Raw genomic sequence first — 27,427 nt, 5'->3', positions numbered from 1 at the left:
CGTCTGGTAGACATAAATATGGTCATCCAGTAAAATTCTGAGTCAGTCTCCTTCCCCCTCTGGCAGTCATAAATATAGTTCCCTAGAAAGTCTCCTTACTCCTCTGGTAGCCATCTAGTCCCCCACTAAAGGTTTCTAAACCAATTCCTCTGGAAGTCACAAATCTAGTCCTGCAGTACATTTCCAAAGCAGTCTCCTTCCCTCTCTGGCAGCCATATATATAATTCCCTAGAAAGTCTCCTTATTCCTCTGGAAGCCATGTAGTCCCCCATTAAAATTTTCTAACTCAAGTCCTCTGGAAGTCATAAATATAGTCCTCCCTTACAGATAGAGGACTGTACCAAGGAGTCTGGAGCAATGAAAATAAATAGGATTTCCTTGCTCAATGGGGAAGAGTGACTGAGCATAGTTCAGTAGGTGGACGTGCTCACAGATATGTACTCTGAACACCAGGTGGCGCCATACTAAGAAAATGTCATCACTTGACACTAGATTCATTTTTAACACATTAAGTGGCAAGTACTGGTATTCTTCATGATACGTGCAATATGTATATATATTTATGGGCCAACCCAAGTGAACCAACTCCTTAACGGTGAGCAGCTTGAAGGAGCCAACCTCTTTAAATGTAGCCTTCAAGAATTTGAGAGCAAAAGGGTAAAGGACCGGCGTTGGGGAAAGAATTAGTTGTCTTTTAATAGTATTTGATTTTCCAGGCAATATTTACTTTGATTTGTGCTAATTGCGGCGTTATCTAACCGTGTTTGAGCTGCCCTCCGGGGCCTCGGAGAAATGTTCTCTTTTACATCCAGAATAAAATGCTTCTAGCAAAACTAAATAATACACAGGCAGGAATTCTTCATCATGTGGCGGGATCTGTAATGAGGGGCTGCATGAAAGGGATTAAATGACAGATTTTCGCAGAGATAAAACCATTTACACAGAGACACAAAGCACACAGACAAGGGTATCAATTAGTTGGTTAGCACTTTGTTCATTTCAGTCGAGCAATGCGGAATAATGGGAGGACTGCATTTGCATATGCTTTTCATATTTCCCATTAAAAGAAAAAAAAATGTTCTTGGGGATTTTTTTTTTTTTTTTGCAGTGATCAAAGTGGAGAAGTAATAACTGCAGGAGACTTTTTTTCTCCTTCAAGTTTCTGCTGAGCTTTAGGACCAGTTTTTAGATTCCCGACTTCGATGATCACCAAATTAATTGGGAAATCTTAGATCATCCAGTTGCAAAAAGAACGGAAGAACTTTTATACATGGGGTCAACCCTACAGGATGTCCAGTAGACATGCAGGACCCAACAGCTGGAAGGTTCTTCAGCCAACAATTGGAATCATTAGGTCTTCCAATGACGTGGAAGGAGAAGATAGAGCTAAGCCAAGAGGAAGGTAAAAGGAATAGAAAAGAAAACGCATCCAATTGGGTTGACAAACATCCAAGAACGTTTTAGTGTCTACCATCGATATTTGGCAGATCACGACCAAAGGGAGGCAAAGCTATAGAAGGTGTCTATGCATCAACTTTTGTCAACTGGTTTCCATGAATCCCACCAGGACCTAAATGCTCGGATGAGCATTCATGTGTTTAGGGAGGTAAGCCACAGCCAGACGGCTCTGGCCGCAGCTTATCCCCAGGGAAGAAAAAGGATTGGCTGTTGAAATTCAATGTCCCCAAACCAGACATCATCTGTCAGGGAAAGTTGAACCACCCCCATACACATTAAACAGCCACCGGGCTCTACTGAAATGCCTTTAGATCCCATTTCACTTTCCATTTCGTCTTGTACATTTAACATGCGTGAGGAAAATCTCCCAACATTTGAGCTGAACATAATGGTCTAACATACACTATCCTATCAGAGGTAATTGGACCCCTGAGCAAGAAGTACTTAGTGGGGCTCCTTTGGCCCGAATGATATCGAATGCTCTCCATGGCATACTTTCTACTAATGTCGGACACACTTCAGCTAGTACTTCTCTCCATTCATCCTGTAAATGTCTCGCAAGTTCTCTCAAGATGCTTCAATTAGTCTACAGTGGTGCAAGGAGGGTCATCATTGGACAGTTGAGCAATGGAAGATTGTTCTACTAAGGGATGATTCATGCTACTCCCTCTACAAATCAGGCGGCTGTACCTGGGTGCGCAGGGTGCCTGGGAAACACCTTCTGCTGAAATGTGTTGTGCCAACAGTTAAAGGGGTTCTGACACGAATAATGTTTTTATGCTTAAACAGCCATTGTTCCCTGGTCTGCCTAATGGGCACAGGGAACCCACAATTTTTGGCTGTTAAAGCATGAAAACATAATACTTACCTTGTCTTCATTTGTTGTTGGCATCAGGGGGGTCATCTCCCAGCAGGCTCTGTTCTTCCTCTTCTTCCTCCGACGAGCCGCCGCGCTCCGGGATTGCGCGCATGCGCAGTGGAGAGGTGCCCTCTGATAGGAGTCAAGACGGGCCACGTCTCCACTGCGCACGTGCAGAATCTCGTAGTTCAGCCAGGGCAGCCCATCCGGTCACCTCGGAAGTGGCTGACGGACGGAACAGGAAGCGGTCATTTTGACCACTCCTGCTCAGCTTCTACAAGCCACGGAAAAAGATGCCAAATGGAGGGGACATGCCTGGTGATCGGTCCTGGGCAGGCAAGGTGAGTAATTATTTTTTTTTTATGTCAGAACCCCTTTAAGTACGGCGTATATTTTGTTATGATCCAGGGATGTTTTCCATGGCATCATCTCGGTCGGTTGGTTACAGTGATAATAACCATGAACACAGAGGTGTACCCTGACATACTAGACAATCATGTGCTGCTGATAATGTGGTAATACACTGGGAATGGTCGGCCATACTTCCAGCAAGATAGCGCACCTTGTCACAAATCCAATGCTGATTTACATTGCTTGAGGATATGGATGTTCCATGATTGGACCGGCTGCAGAGTCCCGACCTGATCCCTACTGAACATCTTTAGGACAAATGAAAACATCAGGTTAGGAAATATGAACAGCGTTCATCTTCTCTGAAAGAACTCGTCAAATGTTTGCAGGATCAATGGAGGGAAATACCATCTGAAGTGTATCAGACGTTAGTAGAAAGTATGCCACGGAGAGTATCAGATCTCATTATGGCTAAAGGAACCTCACTAAGCACTAGCATATATACAGTAATACTACTTTGGATTCTTTCCCAGGTGTTCAATTACTTTTGGTACTCAAGTACCATTATAAAAAGAACATTCTTTTAGCCTCTGCCAGGTGAGCAGTGGCCTATGGATACATTTCATGTACACATCAAGAGCTTTCCTGATGCATATGCAGCACATGATGTGATATGAGTAGAGGCTTGTATGGACCATCAGAACAGCACAAAACATGGTATAAAGACTAGTAATTATCAGGAAATTATAGTACCAGCATTTATGGTGGCGCAATGCACCACACAGCTCTGCTACATGCACGTCACAGACACAGCTCTGCTACTTTGCTTTTGAATATGAGCTGCATGTTATTTATGAACTTCAGCAGCTCGCTGAGGAGACATGTTTGCTTGTAGCTTTCGAATATCTGCTGCACGAGATTTACAGACTTCAGCTGGTGGCTGAGGCGACATTTCGGCTTGTTGCTGTGTCTTGTAAGCTGCATTACCTTCCCGGTGGTGTCGAACCGTTTGTGGTCAGGCACCATCCTGAGAGTACAATCCCATGATGCACCAGCACAGCAGGCCGCTCTACCATTTTTTCTGCTGGTGCGTGTGGATAAGTGTGGGGGGAGAGTGTTTAATAAGTATACAGTCTTGAGGATGAGCTGTGATCTCCTCTACTATCCCTGTGTGATCATCACCCGTAGCAGTGAGGAGATTCTGGAGTTTCAGTGGTAGGTCCATACAACAGCATCACACACAGTGAGAAACTGATGGACTAGGAAATGAATCCATAACCCTAAGCAGATCGGACAATTGGATCACATGACCATCTAAGAAAAATAGGCTGGGAGATTCAGCTCGCTTATATATACACTGGAGGGATAGCAACAGAATGGGGGGGGGGGGGGGGGGGGGGGGGAAAATCACCAGAGTAGCCCTTTAAGGCCGCCTGTCCACAGGCGTTGCGATACACCGCCGCAGGGAGCAGCACTAATGTCATCGCAATCTTCCGCGATGAACCTATCTAACGATAGGTTCATTGTGGAGAATCGCGGCAAGTTTTTTTCTTTTCTCTTAGACACAAGCGGAAAATCGTGAGCGATTTTCCGTTCGTGCACATTGTGCTGTGCTCTCCATAGTTACCCTATGTAAAGCGTGCTTTGCGTGCGATTCATCGCCGTGGATCGTGCCATGACAAGTCACCCATGGACTGCCAGCCTAAGTCACTTAAAAGGCAAAATTTACTAGCAAGTATGGTGGCTCAGTGGTTAGCACTGTTACCTTGCAGTGCTCGATATAAATTGAACCAAGGACAACAAATGCAGGGAGTTTGTATGTTCTCTCCATGTTTGTGTAGATTTCCTTGCACGCTCCAAAAAACACATACTAATAGATACTGTGAGCCCCAATGCTGTATTTTTCAGTGGTACTATTTAATGTACCGAAGAAAGTTTTAAATGTGTTTCACTGCATCAGTAGAGTAAAATGGGAAGATAAGGCAATTTTGGAATCTTTGGGGAAACAAAAAAAAAAACTATTCGGTGGATCAATACAATTAAGAGGATATTAAAATGTCTTTTTTTCTGAACTTAAAGGGGTTGTCCCGCGAAAGTAAGTGGGTTTATACACTTCTGTATGGCCATATTAATGCACTTTGTAATGTACATTGTGCATTAAATATGAGCCATACAGAAGTTATTCACTTACCTGTTCCGTTGCTGGCGTCCCCGTCTCCATGGAGCCGTCTAATTTCAGCGTCTAATCGCCCAATTAGACGCGCTTGCGCAGTCCGGTCTTCTCCCTGGTGAATGGGGCCGCTCGTGCCGGAGAGCTGGTCCTCGTAGCTCCGCCCCGTCACGTGTGCCGATTCCAGCCAATCAGGAGGCTGGAATCGGCAATGGACCGCACAGAGCCCACGGTGCACCATGGGAGAAGACCCGCGGTGCATCGTGGGTGAAGATCCCGGCAGCCATCTTGCTAAGGTAAGAAAGAAGTCGCCGCAGAGCGGGGATTCGGGTAAGTACTAAACGGTTTGTTTTTTTTTAACCCATCCCTTGTGTTTGTCTCGCGCCGAACGAGGGGCCTATTGAAAAAAAAACAAAAAACCTGTTTCGGCGCTGGACAACCCCTTTAAAAAAAAAACAAAACATTGGAGGTACGTTTAAGAATAATTTTGTCGCCATCTTCGGACCACCATAACGTTTTCATCTTTCCCTTGATATAGCTGTATGAGAGTTCATTCTTCGCAGGACGGCCCGTAGTTTCTATTTGTGAGTACTCCAAAATAGTGCAACTTTTTGATTTTTTTTTTTTTGTTTGTTAAAAAGCAAAGAAATTTTTGGAGATGGCACGGCCAAAAAAAAAGTATAATTCTGATATTGTCAACATTCGCTGTGAAGGGTAAATATTGCATTATATTGCAATTGTTTGATTGCTTATCCCATATTCTGCACGAGAATGTACATACAGATGCACTGCGACTACTAGGTGGTGGAGTGGCCTGGGGACAGTGAAGACCCGGCCCCACATTGCTTGAGCCTAGACTTGGCCAAGATGCATGCATCCTAACTTTTTGGATCTTTTTTTCTTTCACTATACAAGATGTAAAATTCCCCTTTAAGGTCTATGAAAGTCTTTTTGGCTGGTCCGACTGGCTTCTAACTCCTACAGTATTCGCTCTACCTCCGCATACACAGCGACATATGCTACAAGAATAAAAAAAACATTAGAGGCTCATTCTGGTGTGACTTCAACACATATGATGAAGACATCTTGGAGTGTGAAGAAAATTAAATTAATGTATTGGTGACATATGCTGCCATTAACACTTCTTAATCCAATTCCACATAGAACGCCATCATGCAACGCGCTTCAGGGCCGAACAAGCCCCTCGTCAGGCGCCAATTGTCACACGTGGCGATACACGCAGCAGATGGCGTGTGCAGATCTGATTCTTACTAGGTCCAGAGCTGCAGGTTACACGGAACGGCCACTGTATTAAAGACATTGGACATTTCACGATTGGCGACTTCCTGTATGGAATTATAGCCGTGACCCCAGAAGGCAGCCAAAAAAAAAAAATCAAGTGATAAGTTTTCTGTGATCAGTTTCAGTGTGAATCGACTTAGAATGAGAAAATCCAGCGATCTGAGCGACTTCCAACAAAAACGGTGCTAGCCGAATGAGGGGCCAGGATTTCATACACCGCCAGCCCGATGGGGTTGTCTCATGTGACAGTGTAGAGAATATACCGAGAATGGTGAAATTGAGGAAAATATACAGCAAAAGCGGATCCTTAGACAGACAACTGGTAGATGAAAGGGGTCAGAGGAGGACATCAAGAATTGCTTCGATGAACAGGAGGTGCACAGTCAAGTAAACTGCAGACGAATATCATGCTGGGGCTCCAACTTACATGTCTGAATGCACAACTTGTCGTTCCTTAGCAAGGATGAGCTAACACAGCAGACAACCCGTTCCAGCGCCATTACGGTCTACAAGGCCGTCCACACTGTCTTCTGAACCATCCGTTTAACGAACGGCGTTCAGAATTGTCCTGACAGCGGGTCTCTGCACCCGAACTCAGATCATCATATGGGTGTATGACATTTCAAGTCCGGGTCTGGATATCCCTGTTAGACTGGGACACACTTTTGAGCCCCGTATGTTGAAACGGACGGTGCAGTAGACGGTGTGGACAGCCTTTAACCCTTTCCAATCCACTGTCTGACGTCTGAAGACATTCTGATTGAAGGCTGTAAAGCTTTGATGTCGCATGACGTCCGGCAGGGTATTCTTACTGTATATTACTGGCCGCTCTGTTGTCGGGGGCCTCTCCAGCATGTCCCATACCGCAGTACTGGCTCTAGCCAGCAGATGATGCCATTGTATAATGGCAGAAAGAGAACGCCCCCTAGGAAACCCTGAATCCAAAATAGGATTGCAAAGGATTAAGAGTAACAGAAAGGCAAAAAAAAAAATAGCGCAAAAATTGTATCACTGATCAGTGCAAAAACATCACCTGGTCAGACGAATCCAGATTTCTGTTGACCCATGCTGACGGGAAGGTCAGAATTTGGCGCAAGCACCATGACTCAATGACCCCTTCCTGTCAGCTAGTCAGAAACGCCATCAACTACAAGAAGCTTCCTGTCCGCAGGGGCCAATAGCCCTGCGGCACAATTTTAACACCTAGTGGGATCTATGCCATGATGACCCAAAGAGGGCCAAAGAAGGTCCAACGCTCTACTAGAGGGGGGGGGGGGGGTGTCTCTATTAAAGTGTCCGTCCGGTGTATGCCGATGTTGCATAAATCTGTGGAAATTAATAAGTGCAAGAAGATAACGATCCTGGATGAAAATGACGAGATTACGCTTTGTGAAAGAGGTGATAAAGCTCGGGCCTGATCTGTGTCTGTAGACATAAAATACCGATATCGTCCTGACCTCGGATGTCACCACCGGAATCGGCTACAGAACAGAGGACCATCCGTCAGTCTAACAAGCTGCTCCGGTGAGCCGTCCTTATGGGCCGCTCTATCAGAATCATTTGTTATGGCCGCTTCTCTTCCTCCGACTCGCCGCTGTTTATCACCTCATTAGAGAGCTCAAACCATTAGCAAATTACCTCAATAGTCATATTTGATTAGCGCCCATCTTCCTGTCGCCACCTGTCGATGTACAACCTCTCCGCTCATTATATTCTTGGAGAAAAAAAAAAAATCTGATAATTCCGTGTAAAAGGAACTGGCGGTGGGAATGTGGAAGCGCCCGGCGTCCGCAGCTTTGTACTCAGAGGATGAAAGAAACATGTATTCATACGCTGGATATCTGGGGTGCTTTAAGAAGCAGATTGGCGCACACAGCGTCCCGTTACCACGCGGTTCGGCTTCCCTGGCTCTTATTTGTGAAAAGCCATTCAGCCCAGAGCCACTTCTGATGCTGTATAAGTTTGCAATGTGACATGCAAAGATTTGCGCCACATCTGATATTTTTCAGTATCTGCTTGCAGTCAGTGAACGGTAATGCCCAGAGGTTGAAGTCCCGTGCTGATCGCGTCCTGCCTACATAGGAGTAAGGGTAGATACAAGGGGAAGCTCATTGGGCATTACTCAGAGTGACGTATTTAAAGGGGTTTTCTGGGCACTTACTACTGAGGACCTAGTCTCAGGATAGGTCATTAATTGTTGATCAGCAGGGGTCCGCCGCTCGGGATCCTCGACGATCAGCCGATTCTCTGGCTTGCTGCCAGTGCAGCCAAAACCGGACGTCCAGACTGGAGCCGGAGCCGGAAATGTAATAGTGAAATCAATGGGAGCGCTGCCTTCTATTACTATTCTGGTCCGATCGCAATGAGGAGGTAGAAGTCTAATGGAAGTCCAAGTTAGACTCGAAGCTCAGCTGGAACGAAACTCAAAAACCAAAGAGGCGGACCGTACTGTCCTCTTCCCTCCGTGTCATCAAGACTGGCAGCCCTTCCGTATACACAAGCAGGAAGAGGAGCAGTCAGTCCTGATGCTGCAGGTGGGGACAGCCTGGGGCGGCCCACTTCTGACTCGGAGCGCTGCTCCAGCTGACCAGCTTTGAAGTATAATACAGGATGTAACCCAGCATCAGTACAGGATAAGTAATGTATGTACACAGTGACTTCACCAGCAGAATAGTGAGTGCAGCTCTGGAGTATAATACAGGATGTAACTCAGGAGCAGTATAGGATAAGTAATGTATGTACACGGTGACTCCACCAGCAGAATAGTGAGTGCAGCTCTGGAGTATAATACAGGATGTAACTCAGGAGCAGTATAGGATAAGTAATGTATGTACACAATGACTCCACCAGCAGAATAGGGAGTGCAGCTCTGGAGTATAATACAGGATGTAACTCAGGATCAGTACAGGATAAGTAATGTATGTACACAGTGACTCCACCAGCAGAATAGTGAGTTCAGCTCTGGAGTATAATACAGGATGTAACTCAGGATCAGTACAGGATAAGTAATGTATGTACACAGTGACTCCACCAGCAGAATAGTGAGTGCAGCTCTACGTACATGTAAACTGGTACAGAAAAGGATCAAAAACAAAAATCACAAGGGCAGAATCTCAGGATCGCTGTACATGTTTACATTTGCTGCATGAGCATTGTGTCTTACCTCTATACCGCTTTGCCTGGCCAGCTTCACCGCTGTGTTATAGTAGCCACAGCGCAGAAGATGTTCCACCATCATACGGTCCATGCGCTTCTTTTTCCACATATTAACTGCGGCTGTCTGGTCGCTGCTGTGCTCTTTCAAATGTTCAATCCGCCTCTTGCATAACTTGGCGCTCTCATCCTCCGCCTGGATGGACTCCACGGCCTGGAAGGAGAGGAGATGAAAAATGGGTTCCTGTGCCTTTAAGGACTAACGAACTCTGCTTGCAATCGAGTCATGGCTATCATAGGAAGTATAGTAGCACTCTTTCCCTATCCCTTTGCACCTCTGTACATTTAGAGGAGCCCCTTTAAATCACTGAGTGAGGCAAAAGTCTAGACACACACTCATTTAATTGGTGTAGCAATGAGAAAATGTACTTCCAATGTGTGAAAGTATTCAATGCACACAGGCAGGTCGGATTCAGTACAGAATTTTTTTAAACTCCTGCTGTTCCTGCGGAATCCGCAGCCTGTCAATTTTGGATGGGCCAGACGGCTTCATTTGACTGATTTTTCACCTGTGAGCGGAACCCACAATTGGTTTCCGCTCGTGTGCATGAAGAAACATCTTTCCATAGCATGCAATGGAGGGTTATTGCTGCGGACCCCGGAGGCGGATGCCCGCTCTCTGGATTCCGTAGCAAAAATCTGCCCGTGTGCATGTGACCGTATATACAGGTGTGTCCAGACTTTTGCTTCACCCTGTAATTCCAAAAATATTTGATTTATAATGCAGCCTGAGCTGGTAAATGGCATATGTAGCCTGCAGCAAGATGTAGTAATAAAGAGCTCACAGTAACAGGTACCCCCAACACACAGCAGCCCCGGTAATACATGTATGCACCTTATGTACTGAAAATCACAATAGGCTACCTCAAGAGTTTGAAACTTTATCACTTGATTCTAAAATGGATTTGGTTTCCTTCTTTCAGACTATCACTTCCTCCCGCACGGCTGGGGTTATTTGTTGGGCTTCCTATTGTTCTATCATTCACGCAGCTTTTATTTATTTATTTTCCACAAGCCAAAACTAAAATTTTAACCACAATGATAATCTATAAGGGCCCATGCCCACGGCCGTGATATACTCCGCCAGCGGAATATCGCAGCAGAGTTCGCCACGCCCCCCCCCCCCCCCCCCCCCCAAAACCCACATACTCACCCCTCCGGATCCGCTGTGAGAAGCCGGGCACAAACAGCAAACACATTAAATGCTGAACTCACAACACCCAGCCGTTGACCCGCGGACACAAGCTGACTTCCCAGATGTTTGCAGGAACCTTTGATCATTTTACAGGGATTATACCACCTAGAAGGTCCTCACTAATTAAAGTCAGATAGGGAGACTTGTCATTTTTGCTTATCTGCTTTTATCTTCTCAATGTGGATTTCTTTTTTGTTCTATTGTCTGTACATGACTATAGGGGGCGGCAATGCTGCCTGGGGTGCAGTAACAGCATCTAGAGATATGCTTTACAGCAGCTTCATGGGCCATAGACACAATGGGCGGGAGGGGACATGGAGTATGCGGCGACTATGCAAAACTGATCTCTGAACAAAAAGGAAGGGTCAGCCTAATATTAGGCTTAGTGGTCAAGGTGAGACCTGCAGGATTTCAGGATTTAGAATACAGGATTGTAAAATTCGAAGTGCATGTGCATATATTTTGCGCACACACGCACGCACACACTTTGAATTATACAATCCTATATTCCAAATCGTGAAATCCTGCAGTTCTCGCCTTGACCAGTAAGCCTAATAGGCTGACCCTTCCTTTTTGTTCAGAGATCAGTTTTGCATAGTCACCGCATACTCCATGTCCCCTCTTGTCCATTGTGTCTATGGCCCATGAGGCTGCTGTAAAAAGATATATATATATATATATATATATATATATATATATATATATATATGGGTTTTTTTGTTTTTATTTTTGGATTTTACAATCCTATATTCTAGATCTTGAAATTGCGCAGTTCTCACACTGACCAGTGTATGTGCTGAGCAAGGCTGAGAGCCATTGTGAGAGCTAGACTCCCGGGGGTTGAGTAAGATCCCCAGGAGCCTATGAGAGACACGGCAAATTGTGCCTGAAGGCCGCGATCCTGAAACGGGGGTGACACCCTGCTGGGTAAAAAGATGATGGACTTTAGAGTTTGAGGCACATGGGCCCTGATAGAGAGGAAAGTAATCTGCTTATTTAGCGGCCAGGGATGTGGCCATATACATGTGTATGATGATGCTGAACAACCGTATGAAGTTCATATGTTAATGCTGCCGTTGTTTCAAGTACCGCAATAAAACTGGGTTTTGTCAATTTTAACCACAATTCTGGTCTGTATCTGGAAAATATAAAAAAAAAACAAACAAACAAAAAAACCAAAAAACCCCACAGGTGTATTGTGTAACGCCATATGTGGCAGTACGCTGAGTCACGGCCGGCTCCACAGCTGCAAAACGCTGCAGGGCTCCCCGTTTTATGCTTACTACCCATATATACATAAACGCTATTTCTTTTTTTTAAACATAAAATTTTTTTTTTTTTTTAATTTAAAATAGCTGATTTTCCCCATAAAGGGAGGTTGTCTGACATAATACATGACTGTCGCAGGAACAGCATCACTCTTGCTCGTGAGCTGTGACAGGTATTGCAGTTGCTTGGCTTCTTGTCTTGGGGACCAACATATTTTCCTGGCTCCGCCATAGCATTTTTGTTTTGCACGTGCCCATTATGTGTAAACACAAAAAACAAAAACATGCAGCATGTCCTATTTTGGTGCATAATACACCCATTATAGACTATGAAGGTTTAAAACACGCAACAAATATGCGTGCTGCATGCGTATTTGACTTACTGTGTAATACGCAGCCCCCATACGTCTGTGTGAGCCCTTAGAATGGCTACACACGGACAGTGCTTTCACATATGAGCGCGTTGTTCGGTGGACGCAGGCAGCGTGCGCTGGAGATCTCATCTGGCTGCCTGCCTCCATTCACCATGAACAGGCAGTTCAACAATGAAGAACCGCCTGTTCAGACTGAGCAGAAGTCGCTCAGCAGCCGCTTGTTTCAGCTGAAACAAAGCAACTAGCGACTACCAGACGACTTCTCGCTCAGCACCCGGTCAGGCCCGGTGTTTACACTCCACAACGCTCGTTTTAGCCATTTTTCATCCGATAGCCCGTATAAAGCCACCTTACAGAAGCCTCAATCCACAATTTACTGACTTCTATGAGAATGTTGTGTGCATGCTTTGTGCCCCGTGCATTGGTTGCAGAACAAGAAGGGGCAGGAGGTGAACCATTCCATGTTACCCATTGTTCCCATGTTGTCCGCCTCCAACTTTACAGTAGCTATATAAAATCCCGCCAGTAATGATAATGAGGAGTGTCCACAGCGCAAGCTGAAAAGTGACAGGAAGTGTTAGCTTATTGACCAAGGAGTCAACAGGAATATTTCAGATGGATAGAGACAGTAGATTCCCTTAACCCTTTCCAATCCAATTTGTATCCTGGTTTTCCTAGGGGACTTACTCTTTTTCTGCCGTTATACAATGGCGCTATATGCTGGCTAAAGCCAGTACTGCATGAGGTGACATGTTGGATAGGCTCTGACAGCAGAGAGGCTGGCAATATACAGTAAGAGAACCCCGACGGATGTCTTCCAACATCAGAGCTGTACAGCCTTAAATCATAATGTCTTCAGACATCAGACAGTGGATTGGAAACGGTTAAAGGGATCTGCCGTCTTTCTTGTCTGGTCCGTTTCAGTAAATAATTGTATCCCCGTGAAATAACAATTCTGGAGCATCTTTCCTCATAACCCTACATTCTACTGTTCCTCCGTTATCCTTTTTTGAAATTTAAGAATAAAATTGACAACTGGGTGTAAACATTCCCTCTTGGTCAAAGGGGCGTGGCAATGGCAGAATGTGCAGAAGCACGCCCCCAACGGTTAACACCCAGTTGTCAAAGGGGACCACCGCACAGCAGCAGGGAACAGCCAAGTACCGCCCCTTGTCTTATTGAGCACTGTGGGCACTAAAGGGGTCATGTTGTCTGGTAAGCAGACAAGCCCTTTAATATGCATAAGTAATACACAGCGCCATTCCACGAAGTAGTCACTTAATGTGCGACATTAGGCAAGCAGTAACCCATTTCAGACAAGTCTGGGCCCGCTTCCCATTTCCAATATCCTTGTAAAGTCATCAGCAAATCGTTACAAGAAAACACCGGGGTCATCAAGATTTTACATCTAACAAGAACCATCGGTAATTTACAGGGTGGAAGAAAATACCATCCGAAACAATTCAATAAAACGCTGTGAGTTATAAAGATGAAGAAGGAGTCAGCCGCCGCCACCGCCAAGTGCGGAGGGAAGAGGCCGCTCTCTCATAGTCCAATTCATCAATGTCTCCGAGCTGCTGGATTGAAAAGCAAACATGCTAGAACCAGAATACATGTAAATCACCGTGATTGATTTGATGTCTCTTTCATTCACTGCGCCGGATGGCGGTCACACATTGTTAACTGGATGTTAGGCCACTTCTCATTCAGATGGTGTAAAAGTAGCAGCACTGCCTAGTAATGTCACAACAAGAGAAGGAGAGAAGACAGAGCAGATAAGGAGAACCATAGAATGGTAGAGTTGGACGGGACCTCCAGGGTCATCGGGTCCAACCCCCTGCTCAGTGCAGGATTCACTAAATCATCCCATACAGATGTCTGTCCAGGCTTTGTTTGAACACTTCCATTGATGGAGAACTCACCACCTCCCGTGGTAACCTGTTCCACTCATTGATCACCCTCACTTTGAGAATGTCATTTTACAATATTTCCCAACAATCTTGGACATTTCTGTCCTTAAGAACATCCAGCCTATCCACTTTCCGAGTACATTAAAATCTGCCTTTCTGAAACCCAACCTTGAGGTCTGAGTTTTTTCGGGTCTTCCTCCCCTTTATATCCAAAATTCAAGGATAGCATGATCACTGCCTCCTAAGGTCCCAGTCACCCTTACTTCATCAACCATTCCCTCCCTGTTGGTAAGAATTAGGTCCAAGATAGCAGATCCCCTTGTGTGTTCTTCGACTTTTTGGTAGATAAAGTTGTCAGCAAGAGCGGATAAGAATTTGTTGGATCCATTACTTTTACCTGAGAGAGATTCCCAGCAAATGTCTGGATCAGTAAAATCTCCCATAATCACTATGTTGTACTTCTTTGAGAGCTTGGCCATCTGATGTAAAAAGAGTTCATCCAGATCTTCTTCTTGTCCAGGTGGCCTTTAGTAAATGCCTACAATGGTGTCCTGTCTGTTGTTCTCTCCTTGTATTCTTACCCAAACAGTTTCTACAGAACTCCCATGCTCTGAAGCTTGAATCTCTGTGCAGATGAATGGTTTCCTAACATACAACACAACACCGCATCATCTTTTTTTTTAGGTCTGCTTCTTATAAATAAGTTGCATCCTTCAAGCCTTGTGTTCCAATCATGTGTATCATCCCACCAAGTTTCCGTGATGCCTATGACATCATATTTCTCTTCCTATGTTAGGAGCTCCAATTCTCCTTCTTTGTTTCCCATGCTCTGGGCATTTGTGCAAAAACATGTTAGTGTCTCTTGTTCCTCTACTTTCCTTCTGAATTTGTCTGTTCTTTCTTTCTACTTCTAATAATGTTCTCAAATGTATTAATTAGCTGTATATTTTTACCTGGCCTTTCACTTCCCTTCCCATATTGTTCTAGTTTAAAGCTCTCCTAATAAGTGAAGCAAGGCGGCCACCAAATATATGCTTAGCTGTCTTCGTAAGGTGTAACCCGTCTAGCGAGCAGTCCATCGTGTAAGTACTTCACTCCATTGTCTAGAAATCCAAATCTTTGCTGATGGCACCATTGACGTAGCCAGTTGTTCACCTCTAGAATCCTGTTCCATCTTCTTATTCCATGGCCATCCACTGGGAGGATGGATGAGAAGATCACCTGTGCTCCTAGTTCCTTCACCTTCTTTCTGAGGTCTTCAAAGTCTCTGCAGATAGTTACAAGGTCCTTTTTTGCAGTGTTATTTGTCTCTACATGTATTCGTAGGAATGGGTGGTGTTCTGTAGAACTGAAGAGTCTTGACAGCCTATCAGACACATCTTTGATTTGTGCACCTGGAGGACAGCACACCTCCCGTGAGGTGCTAGGTCTGCAGACAGCGGCCTCTGTTCCTCTCAATAGGGAATCCCCCACAACCAGCACCTTCCTTTTCTACTTCACAACAGCACTTTTTCTCCATCCAAGAGGACTCTGTGTGCTTACTATACTGTTCTTTGTGGGTAGAGTCATTTCTTGATGTACCTCTTTGTTCGTCTCCTGAATGAGAACCTGGTACTGGTACCTGAGCACTATGGGTGCTGGCTGACTCCTGATCCTCCCGCTTCTCTGGGTCACATGCTTCCATTCTTCGCCTTCTGCAGGTACACTGAACATCTCTTTTGTTTCAACATTCTGAAGAGTTACTTCTGCTCTCTCAAGGAAATCCTCAGCGAGTTTCAATGTGGCTATTCTCTCCTGAAGACTTTGCCCCTTTTCCTCTAGTAGACACAAGCTCACACTTCTGGCAGGTGAAGTTGGACTTTACCTCTAGTAGGTCTGTAAACATATAGCATACATTGCAGCTCCCCATATGGCTACTCACCTCTTCCATGTTGCAGTCAGTTGATGTCCACTTCTAAACTTCCAAACTAGTTAATAATTCTCATAAGGATATTTAACCTATAAGAGGCTACCAAGTATTAAAGTTCCCTTGCACTGTACCTCCAAGCAGCTTGACCCCACTAAACCCAGCAATCATTCCACTCACAGTGACTCTTCACAGAATGCACTGGGAATATGCAAATCATCTTCCTTGAACGCTAATCTCTGGTCTGAAAAAAAACATATATAATTATGGGGTAGCCATATTGCCCGTTCACAGCAGTTCGGAAATTTGCTTTACAGCAACCACATGGACCATAGAAACAATAGACTGAAGAGAACTCACTGACTTCTATGGCTGTGTGCGTGTTGTGGGCATGCTCTATGACCTGAGTATTAGTTTCTGTACTAGGAGGAAGAGGAGGTCAGCTATGGACCATAGAAATAATAGACCAGCGAGAACTCACTGTTTTGTATGAATGTGTATTGTGGGCATGCTCTGTGCAAAGAGGGAGAGGAGGTGAGCTGTGACCATCACCTACTGCCAGTTGTAGACCCAGTGTTACCTGCTTCCAGCTTTATAACAGAGGTGTTACGTTTCATTGTAATCCTGTGATAATAGGCAGATACAAATAGACTCCAGAGGGGGCTGTTAACAGATTTTGGCAAGCAGATCCCAAATGCCAATTTTAACCCAGGAGTCAGATAGCGAGATAAGCTGTACAAGAGTTGTCAGACAGCTACTTATCTCCCACCTTAAAAAGTTATGATGTCTGTAGCTAGATTCAGTGTTATCCATTTCCAAAAAAGTGGGGTTATTACATAATTATTAGCAACCCCTGTGGTCTTACATTAGTGCAAACGATTCCTCAGCTCTAGATGAAGCCTACTTGGGGAGAAGGTCTTGCATCTTTTCCCAGGGGAGCTTGCTTCCACTATAAGAACACCCTTCGTCTTGTGCTTTGTATCATAACCACCACTAAAATGTCAGACGATGGCAAAAGATATCACGCTGTTTCTCAGAGGAGATTTGGGGCCGCATTATCTATTTTGCTTGTTTTTTTAACAGATGTGTAGCTCATAAAGAAGACTACAATTAATAATGAGAAGAACGAAGTCACCAGACGAACTTTTAAAGCAAGTATACGTCTACATTTTACCAGTGGTGTATAAACAGCATCTACTGCACATATACGAAATATATTATATGTATGTTATAATACAGATTATAATTTTATATTACATATTTATATCTCGTATGCATCTATATACAGGGGGTGGACAAAAATATGGAAACACCGCACGTAATACATGCATTAAGTTACATGGGATTATAAATCATATTTGACAATACTACCAGTAAATTTTAAGTAAATTAAATAGGCAAATGCCATGTGGATCCCTCCTAATGGTCTGGGATCCATACATGTATACTAGAGTGGAGTTGGTAGGCGGTGCTGTAGTTTTTATGTGATGCAACGATCTGTATATAAGCGCCAACACGTGGCGAGCGTCATTGGTCTTCAAAACAGCGTTCTTTACAGTTGTGCGGGAATCATGGAGGAGCCGACAGAATTCCAATGCAGGCCAATCATTGGGACCCGTAGGATGGGTGCCCCTTTAACAAAAGATAGTAGGGTTTTTTGCTGCATCACGAGGCGCAGTAACTAAGATTATAACTGCATACAGCAAGACTGGAAAAAACGCATCCGACAAACACCAGCGTGGTCGGAAAGGTGTAATGAGTGATAGAGACAGATGATCATTGAATAGAGTTGGGATGAAAAAGAAGCCGAGGACAGTTTGGGTGTTTCCATATTTTTGTCCACCCCCTATCTCTCTCTCTGGAAACATTTGTTTCACCTTCCTAGGCTCCTACATGCCTTGATAGGTCTTAAACTTGGTACACGTACTCTTCATAATCCTTCTAAAAATAATGGGGGAATGGGGTCGCCTTACGAGAGCAGCTTAAAGGAATGATGACTGGTTGCAACAAACTTTTTTTTTTAACAACACACAGTTCCAATAAATGGGCCAATTACATAACCTATGGTAAAATAAGATGCTTGGTGACTGGGCCTGGGGAATAATTTAGACGTGTGGCCGATCAAAGAAGAAGAAAGAAAATAAAGGTTAACTAATCCGACAAGTCCAGCAGAAAGCAAGGAAAGTAAAGTTCCAAAGAGTGCGTGAGACAAGCGAACAATGTGCCAAACAGGCAGTCGTTCATCTACTGTGCAGATCCCTGGCCGCTCGGCCTCCATTCACTGAGCGATGCCCGTACCTGTGTAAAAGCACAGGAATGATCATCGCTGGGTCAACCTGTAGGACATCTGCGCACAACAGGTCCTTCCTAGGAATTAGCAGGAGCGAGCCGCTACGTCACGGGCAGCCGGAGCGAGCCGCCACGCCGCGGGCTGCCGGAGCGAGCCGCTACGCCGCGGGCTGCCGGAGCGAGCCGCTACGCCGCGGGCTGCAAGGCATTCTAGTTTGTTGCTGGAAGGTTTTCAATATGATCCACACTAGGACTATGATCAACACCCAAATGTTGTTATTGGACAAGCAGGCCAAGTATGTAAATACTGTCATGCCAAGAAATGTAAAACTAAGCCTCTTGGAGTGTGCTGGAGGAGTGGAAACCTGGGCAACGCCGGGTGTATAACATATTACCATATGTAAATATTACAATGGCAGCGTATAATATATATTATATACAGACACAAATATTACTATGGCAGCGTATAATAAATTTTATAATATATATTACACACACACACACATATATATACACACACATATATATACATACACACACACACACACACACACACACTTCCAAGGCTGACAGTTTATGGAGAGCCAAGCAAATATAAAAGGTGCAACCCCAAGCTCCATGGCTCCTGTCCAACAAGCCTATAAACTTAGCTTATGGTGCTCGTAGGGCTTGACAGTTTCCCCTTCAATGTCTACGCCACATGTGAAGATTTTCGGCCCATGTGTATTTTGTCAGCAAGGAACTAAATACCATCAGAAAAGGCAGTAGAAAATTGAAAGTTATGTTTATTCACTAAAATCTGAAGAACCTGTTGTTATTTGCTGAATCTCTATGACAGCCTCTGATTATCCTTGTGGAGATGCAGAGTCTTACAGGCAATGCTTCTTGGGAAGAGTATGCAAATCAGCTCTCCTCTAGAAGGAAGCTACCATTTAGGACCAATTAAAGAGCTTTAAAGCACAACTACATACATTGAAGCATGTGGATAAGTGGCGGCAGGATACTGTTGGTGCCACTTATTTACCGGCAAACAGAAAAATCAAATCTGTGAGATCCTTTATAGCCGGAGGTCTGCTGGCCCCCCGGCTGATGTCCGGCTAGTTAGACACTGCCCGTCTGTCATTCGCTATCAGGCTGTAGGATAAAGCTTGTGCCATACAAAAGAGATCTATCTATACATTATATATGATAGTAGGCAGGTTACCTTTCTCTTAAGAACACTTAGTTTCTCCACCACCCCGTCCAGCAGGCTGACCACAGAGTCTACGGCAGGGCAGCTGCCCAACGTCTTCTCCAGCTCAGCCACCACCATGGTGACGTGGCTCGTCTCCCGATCTATGTTCTTCTGTGCCGCCCGGAAGCGCTTGTTGAGGGTCTCATAAGGAACCTAAAACAGAATAAAATATGTTATATAACGCAGGACCTACGATGAAGGAATTCACACAGGAAGGGTGATAAACGATGCTGGATAATTTAAAGGTCCGGCGTAATCCAACATGGCGTGTAGAGGTCCTCAGCTCGCTGTGTGGGTATTCTTACTATGGATGGTTGTACCTGCCTGCACTTTCTGGGACAGGCAGTAGCTATCTGACAGCTACTACTAGAACTCTCACACAGATAATCCTGTCCATCCCTCTGTCAGTACTTCCTGGCAGTGAATCACAGTGAGGAACCCCTTATATTCCTCTCGCTGTGCAGAGACAAGCTTGATCGACTTCAAGGGGTTGTCTGGTTACCGCACAACATTCTTTCTAGAAGGCTGACTGTAGTAAAATAAACTGAGCATTACCTACCCCTCCGCCACCAACAGGATCCGGCGCTGCAGACCCGCCTGTTTGTTGTGACAGCTGACATCAGACATCAGGTGACTGCTGCAGCCAATCAGACGCTGCAGCATCAGTACTCACTCTGGCATCAGTGCTTACCTCCCGAGTGCCATAATCCCGGGAGTTAGGGAACATGATGCCGTAGCCTCTGATTGGCTGCAGCGGTCACCTGACATCTAGTGATGTCAGCTATTCTAAATTCTGGGACCACAGCAGAGGGATAAGCAATGCTCAGTTTGTAATTTACTGAAGTCAGCCCTACAGAGGGGATGTTGTCTGGCAACTGGACAACCTCTCTAATGTGTGTGGAGCATGAAGATGATCAGATATCCTCAAGATGCTTCTTGTCCAGAGATGGGTCAGACAGAGCTGAATCAAAAACTCTTTATTTGGTAAAAGTTATTTGTAAAACTTTCTGGCATTGGAGAACCCCTTAGGAACAATAAAAATGGCCAAAACCACTAACCCTCTTCCGAGCTTCTTGAGGGTACTGGTGTGCCTTGACGCGCTTCCCACGACCTCTGTGACGTCAGCACCCCATCTTTCAAAAAAGTTAATTTTTTCAAAAGTTCTGGATGCACCCCAAAGAGTTCTAGAGTTCCCAATTAATTCTAAAAATAGTTCTAGCGAATTAAGCAAAAAAAAAAAAAAAAAATCTAATGTATCTCTGCGGTGCTTCAAAAAATGATATTACTAAATCAGCGAGAACTTTGTAAATATGGGTTCTAGAGCTTCGAGCATTACGAGTTTTCTTCAGAACTCTTGAGGTGCTACCCAGAACTCTTATAAAATCACGGGATTTCCCAAAAAATTATTTACACATAATAACTTTATAATAAAATTAGTTATGTGTAAATAATTTTGGGGGAAATCCCGTGATTTTATAAGAGTTCTGGGTAGCACCTCAAGAGTTCCGAAAAAAACTCGTAATGCTCGAAGCTCTAGAACCCATATTTACAAAGTTCCTGCTGAATTAGTGATATCATTTTTTGAAGATAGCACCCCAGAGATACATTTGTTGCTTTTTTGCTTAAAGGGGTTTAAAAAAAAAAATAAAAAATAGCGGATAGTACTTACCCGAATCCCCGCGCTCCAGTGACTTCTTACTTACCTTGTGAAGATGGCCGCTGGGATGTTCACCCTCGGTGGACCGCAGGTCTTCTGTGCGGTCCATTGCCGATTCCAGCCTCCTGATTGGCTGGAATCGGCACACGTGACGGGGCGGAGCTACGAGGAGCAGCTTTCCGGCACGAGCGGCCCCATTCAGAAGGGAGAAGACCGGACTGCGCAAGCGCGTCTAATCGGGCGATTAGACGCTGAAGATTAGACGGCACCATGGAGACGAGGGCGCTAGCAACGGAGCAGGTAAGTGAATAACTTCTGTATGGCTCATAATTAATGCACAATGTATATTACAAAGTGCATTAATATGGCCATACAGAAGTGCTGAACCCCACTTGCTTTCGCGGGACAACCCCTTTAATTCACTAGAACTATTTTTAAAATTAATAGGGAACTCTAGAACTCTTTGGGGTGCATCCAGAACTTATAAAAAAATTAACTTTTTTGAAAGATGGGGTGCTGACTTCACAGAGGTCTTCCCATGCGGTGTGCTAACAGCAGGTGGACCTACTGAAGGGAGATTTGCCTCCCTCTGTGATCCAGGCTCTCTTCCACCTCTGTCCTGATTGATGTCTCCAGGTCCGGCCGCTGGAGATATCTCGCAGTCCAAGTTTTCCAGGACTGCGCCACACAGGCAAAAAAAGAAGGCAGCATGTTCAATTTCGCCATGTATATACGCGTGATAGAGCCCATTGTTCTCTATGGGTGCCTAGATCAATAAGCAAAATATAAAACAAAAAAAATATATAAATAATGAAAAAAAACAACTAGTAATAAATTAAACTTTTTAAAATATAAAAAAAAATAAAAAACAAAAAAATATAAAATAAAAACAGGCGGACTACTCATAAGTGTGCGTAAAATATACAGTACCATTTTGCCGCCATACGCGGTAGTACGCCGGGTCACAACTGGCTCCATAGCTGTAAACCGCTGCATGACCCACACCGTGTCTTACGCTTACGGCCATATGAGCCCGGCCTTATAAAGTGATGACATATCGCTCAGGATCCCCTCTCCCCCTTCCTGATCCTGAAGGGGCTGCGGCGATGTGTGTGTGTGTGTGGGGGGGGGGGGGGGGGTGATGCACCCCCGTTGCACGGGTGCCAAGCTGTTGTGGCAGAAATCTACTACAACCGATTGCTTCTTGTTTGCTAAACTCTTAGCCCCGTGCACACACTTCATTGGGCAGAGATGGTCAACGAGTCGCCGGAGATTGTGTGGTGGAAACGACCATGGAGGTGACTGGTAATGAGCTGATGTGTTCTAGCAACATCCATTGTATGGCATCATGTGAAGAATATAGTGTGACACGCTCGATAAGGCCCCATGTCCACGGCCGAGATATTCCGCCTCGGGGGACAAGGGGGGAGAGCTGACAGGTCTCAGCGGTGAGCTTATCTAACAGATAGGCTCACCGTGGAGTATCGCGGCATGCCATAATTTTAATCCCGCAAGCAGAGAATCGCTATGATTCTTCGCTCTTGGACGCCGGCGCTGTGCTTTCCATAGCAACGCTATGGAAAACTTCACACAGCATGATCCGCCCGTGAACGGGCAGCCTAAATAAGATTGGATGTCCATGAGTGCCAACACCAGTGACTCCGCCCTCTTCTTTGAAAGGCTACTCGGACGCCGTGAGCGCTAACAGCAGTGACTCCACTCTTTTCTATGTAAGGTTACTTGGATGTCCATGAGCGCCAACACTAGTAACTCCACCCTCTTCTATGTAAGGAGGATCGGATGTCCATGGGCGATAACGCCAGTGACTCCGCCCTCTTCTATGTAAGGGTACTTGGATGTCCATGAGCGCCAACACTAGTAACTCCACCCTCTTCTATGTAAGGAGGATCGGATGTCCATGGGCGATAACGCCAGTGACTCCGCCCTCTTCTATGTAAGGGTACTCGGATGTCCATAAGCGCCAACACCAGTAACCCCACCCTTGTTTATGTAAGGGGGAATCGGATCTCTGCTGCGCTTCACCTCCAATTATCACTTCTGTGTGAAAGCATAGGAGCCTCGCAGGGACGGCCGACGGGTGCGCAAGAGTCTGACAGCCGGCCCATGTAAAAGTAATCTAATGTCTAGGGGTGCTTTTACTTCCCTCTCCCCCTTTTTTCTTCTAATATTTAGATAATTAAACCAGCATGCAAGTTTCCAGCCTAAAGGTTTAATTAAAAAGAAAAACCAATAGCAAATCAAACCAACAAAGCACAACAGAAAAGCACACACAATTACATCTAATACCAGAAGATATTTGGAATTATGGAAATGTAATTAATTATCTCTGAAAAGCTCCATCATAATACGCAAGACTGGCGGTGCACCGGCAGAGGAGCAGCCGTCAGACACTTATTTCCTGAAAATTCTCGTTACTTCAATCTCCAAATAATTAAAGAGTTGCAGCTGGACAGAACCCAGCAGTCAAGATAACGAATGCGCTGAGGAACTTAATAACAACTAAGTTTTGGAAAACTTTTAAGTTTTAGAAATCAAATGGGTGCCTGGAGGGTCAAACGAAATCTGAACGTCTACCATATCTTGCCTAGTTACAATTCGCAGGCATGGCCACCATTCTGCCTCAGCTGTCCCCGCGGACGTCCACGATCCCCTCCTAGCCTCCTGCGAGTCGGCTGCTCAATCTCCTCCGGGCCTCCTGTCAGTCTGCTGCTCGAAGAGCGCATGCATACACACAGGCCTACAGTCTTAAAGGGACAGTGAGCGGCCTTCAATTCTCTTCCCTGCCAATCCCAGACCACCTCGGGTTAGATCGGGCACCTTCCCCAAGCATTAAGTCTCCTTGTCCCACTGAAGATGCTTCTATTTCGTTCCGATTTCCTGGCTACCGATTCTGGATACACCTGACTTTGCTGCATTCTTGACCTCAGCTTGCTTTATTGACCAGTCTCCTGTCTGCCTTCTCGCCTGTTGTATCATGCCGAATCTGTACCTGAATATCCCGACCTCTGGACTGTCTCTCGTGTTGACGTTTACGTTGCCTACCATGATCCTGGAAGCCTCTGTTCACATGATCAGGTACCGTGCCTTGGCCTATAGTTGCGTCAGCTACTGTTATGGCCTGAAGACCCCACAACGAAGCACAGATCAGGGTTCCCCTCAGGTATCACCTCTAGATCTCCCTCAAAATCAAACCAGTAAGTGGCACAGCTGGCCCACATCCACTGATCCTGACACCTACCCTGCTAGAATGTGCAGAATACATATCTATACCAAACTCTAGACTAATCCCAGGATTTGCCAAAAGCCATAGAGCCAGAAATCAAACGTAGGATGGCATTGGGCCGCTCTGCGATGGTTGGCATGAAGGAGATCGGGAAAAGCAAAGATATCACTCTAACTACCAAAAGCAGACTAGTTGGAGCCATCGTCTTTCCTATGATGATGTATGGGTCCGAGAGTTGGACACTAAGAAAGGTCGACAGAAGGAGAATCGATGCTTTCGAAATGTGGTGCTGCCAGAAATTATTAATACCACCATGGACAGCCGGGGTAACAACAGAAGTGTTGGATCACATAAAACCAGGAACATCGCTAGAAGATGAAGTCACTAGACTGCGACTGACTTACATTGGCCAGGTCATGTGCCCAGACTCGCTGGAGAAGTCAATAATGTTGGGAATGACTAATGGAACCAGAAGAAAACGGATACCAATATGTGCATCGAGCAGTTAAAGGAAGCCGTGCTTGTCAGGGGAAGCATGGGGAATGTTCGCCTATAAAGTCACCGAGAGTCGGGCACAACTAAATAGATAAATTGTTTGATCTAGCCAAGGAGGCAAAAATTTGGGAAAGTTTTTAGGTTCACATTTCTTAACCCTGTCAGACATCTACATCGATGGATAGATAAAAGTGTTAAAAAAAATTAAAGGGGAAGGAAAAAATGCAAATGGAAAAAAAAAAAAAAAAAAAAAAAAAGTGCAGCATCTTTAAAGGGGTTCTGACACGAAAAACAAACAAACAAAAAATTTTACTTACCGAGCCAGGACCGATTGCCAGGCATGTCCCCTCCGTCGGGCATCTTCTTCGGTGGCTTCTAGAAGCAGAGCAGGAGCAGTCAAAATGACCGCTTCCTGCTCTGCTCCGTCCGTCAGCCACTTCTGGAGGTGAACGGACGGGCCGCCCACAGCAAGCACGTCACAAGCAATGCTTGCTATGGACGGCCCGTCTGTCCTGGCTGAACTCCCTAGTGCTGCGCATGCGCAGTGGAGATGCGGCCCGTCCTGGCTCCTGTCAGAGGGCACCTGTCTTCTGCGCATGCGCGGATTCCCGGAGGGGGGCGGCTCGTCGGAGGAAGAAGAGGAGCCTGCTGGGAGAGGACCCCGCTGCACAACAATATCAGAAAAAAAGGTAAGTATAAGATTTTTATGCTTTATCAGCCATTAAACCGTGTGTTCCCTGTGTCCATTGGGCAGACCAGGGAACAATGGCTGCTAATGCATAAAAATCTGATTCATGTCAGAACCCCTTTAAGGGGTTAAGGTCTTGTTACACTTGGGAAATCCTTGTCCACATGTGAGTGGTGCTGACCGGCACTTGTTCTTCTGCTTGTGTCAAGAATCAGCCTAAGGTAACCATGCACATTAGAAGTAGGATGATGATCGAACGGGCACTAAACAATCAGTCATCTCGCGGATCATGGTTCTGCAGATGCAGCCACAAACATGTTAGTCCCAATTGTCCATCACGGTCATTCATCCACGTTCAATGACACGGAGCAATGACTGCAAGAGGTTTCCAAAAACATTCTTTCACACAAAGATCATTTCTTGACTAAAAATCTTTCATCCAAATGAAGGATCTCTCGCCCGACTGTTGGAAAAAAATGTCAAAGGCGTCCGACTTCTTTCCAGGCGATGCGGACCACCATCAGTTGGCTGAAATGATCATTTGTTGTTTAAGGTTTCAAATGACAATCACTTTGATTGGAAATTATCTATCTTCATCAACTTTAGTCGAATATCCATGGGGACCTTTATGGGGTGAACGACCGATAGCACTATTGTTCGACCCCAAAGACTGACTATACCTCTCCCTGTTCACATGAGGAGATGTACAGCTGCTCAGCTCGCTGAAGATCAACCATCAGCAGATATACAAGCGTCAACTGATCATCTGTCCTTTCCCACGGCCTGACTGTTAGGTGAACAAACATTCAGAGGAGCATTCGTGCCTGATCAGGTTGTGTAGAAGGACCTATAGCTACTCAATATAGAATCCATAGAGTTCCTGGCCTCGTCTACAGGACTTTGTCCTCCAGATAGAGAGATGAGCGCCTTCCAGTCAACTCGGATGCCAATTATGATGAAGGAAACTAAGACGACTGGACAGAACAAAGCCAACAAGTCCAAGACATCCCCATCACCAAGAGCAAGAACCCAAGGGTGTGCAATTACCACAACATCAAGCCAGTGTATGCATGATTGACCATCAAGGGCTTTCCAATGTGATGAAGGTCTGACATCTGGCATCACCGCTGGTAATGAGAAAGAATTACCGGGGCTCCTTCAGAGTTTCACCAAACAGCACCTCTCTTGGCCACACATAGTGTTTGGTCTTGCGGCTTAGTCCCATTTAAGCAAATGTGGCAGAGCTAAAACACCAAAGACAATGGCCATGCCCCTTCCTTTGGTCATTGGTAGGGGCCCTTTTAATGGTCGGACACATTGATGGTCCATCCTAAAGATATGCCAATTTTTTGGCTAGGAAACACATAAGACCGGTTGGTGGATATTTATTGCGGAAAATAATGGAGGCTCCCTGTAATAATGATAATATTTCACAGAAGCAACAGTATAATTCAGGCTTCACACGACTGTGATGTGGTCAAAATATGGACCATGAAAGGTGTTCACCAGCGCCCCCAGGGTTCTACAAGGACAATGGAACACAGCACAGAATTGTGTTATATAGTGAATGAACTTCGGAAAAGTGCAACTGCTTTGCTGCTTTCGGTACACATGGCGCTTCCTGCCAGTAGAGGGTGCTATGGAGTAGTGTGGTAAAGAAAGCACATGAGAAAAGTGGGAAGTCTTGCTTCGACAAGTCGAGAGGGGTGAGCGAGTTGTGATGTAACTGCATGCTGAAGAAGGGCGAATGTAGGCCCGCTGCTTGCCCCTAGCGGTGCACCAGAGCTAGGCCCCCACTGACCCCTGTCCACACA

At 45.3% G+C, this 27,427-nt stretch overlaps 1 protein-coding gene across 1 annotated transcript in view; it reads right to left on the bottom strand.

Annotated features, from left to right (window-relative positions):
- Positions 1–27,427, bottom strand: part of MAEA (macrophage erythroblast attacher, E3 ubiquitin ligase) — a 61,826-nt gene that overhangs the window by 31,178 nt on the left and 3,221 nt on the right. The window contains exons 2-3 of the mRNA XM_066573008.1: positions 19,500–19,682; positions 9,304–9,507 (exon numbers count right to left, since the gene is read on the bottom strand). Coding sequence (XP_066429105.1) covers positions 9,304–9,507; positions 19,500–19,682 — 387 coding nt within the window. The remainder of the gene's footprint in view (positions 1–9,303; positions 9,508–19,499; positions 19,683–27,427) is intronic.

The sequence above is a fragment of the Eleutherodactylus coqui genome, chromosome 7 (assembly GCF_035609145.1).
Source record: "Eleutherodactylus coqui strain aEleCoq1 chromosome 7, aEleCoq1.hap1, whole genome shotgun sequence".
Taxonomy (NCBI): domain Eukaryota; kingdom Metazoa; phylum Chordata; class Amphibia; order Anura; family Eleutherodactylidae; genus Eleutherodactylus; species Eleutherodactylus coqui.
Note: the sequence above shows the minus strand (reverse complement) of the source record. Positions and strands in the feature narration are given on the sequence as shown.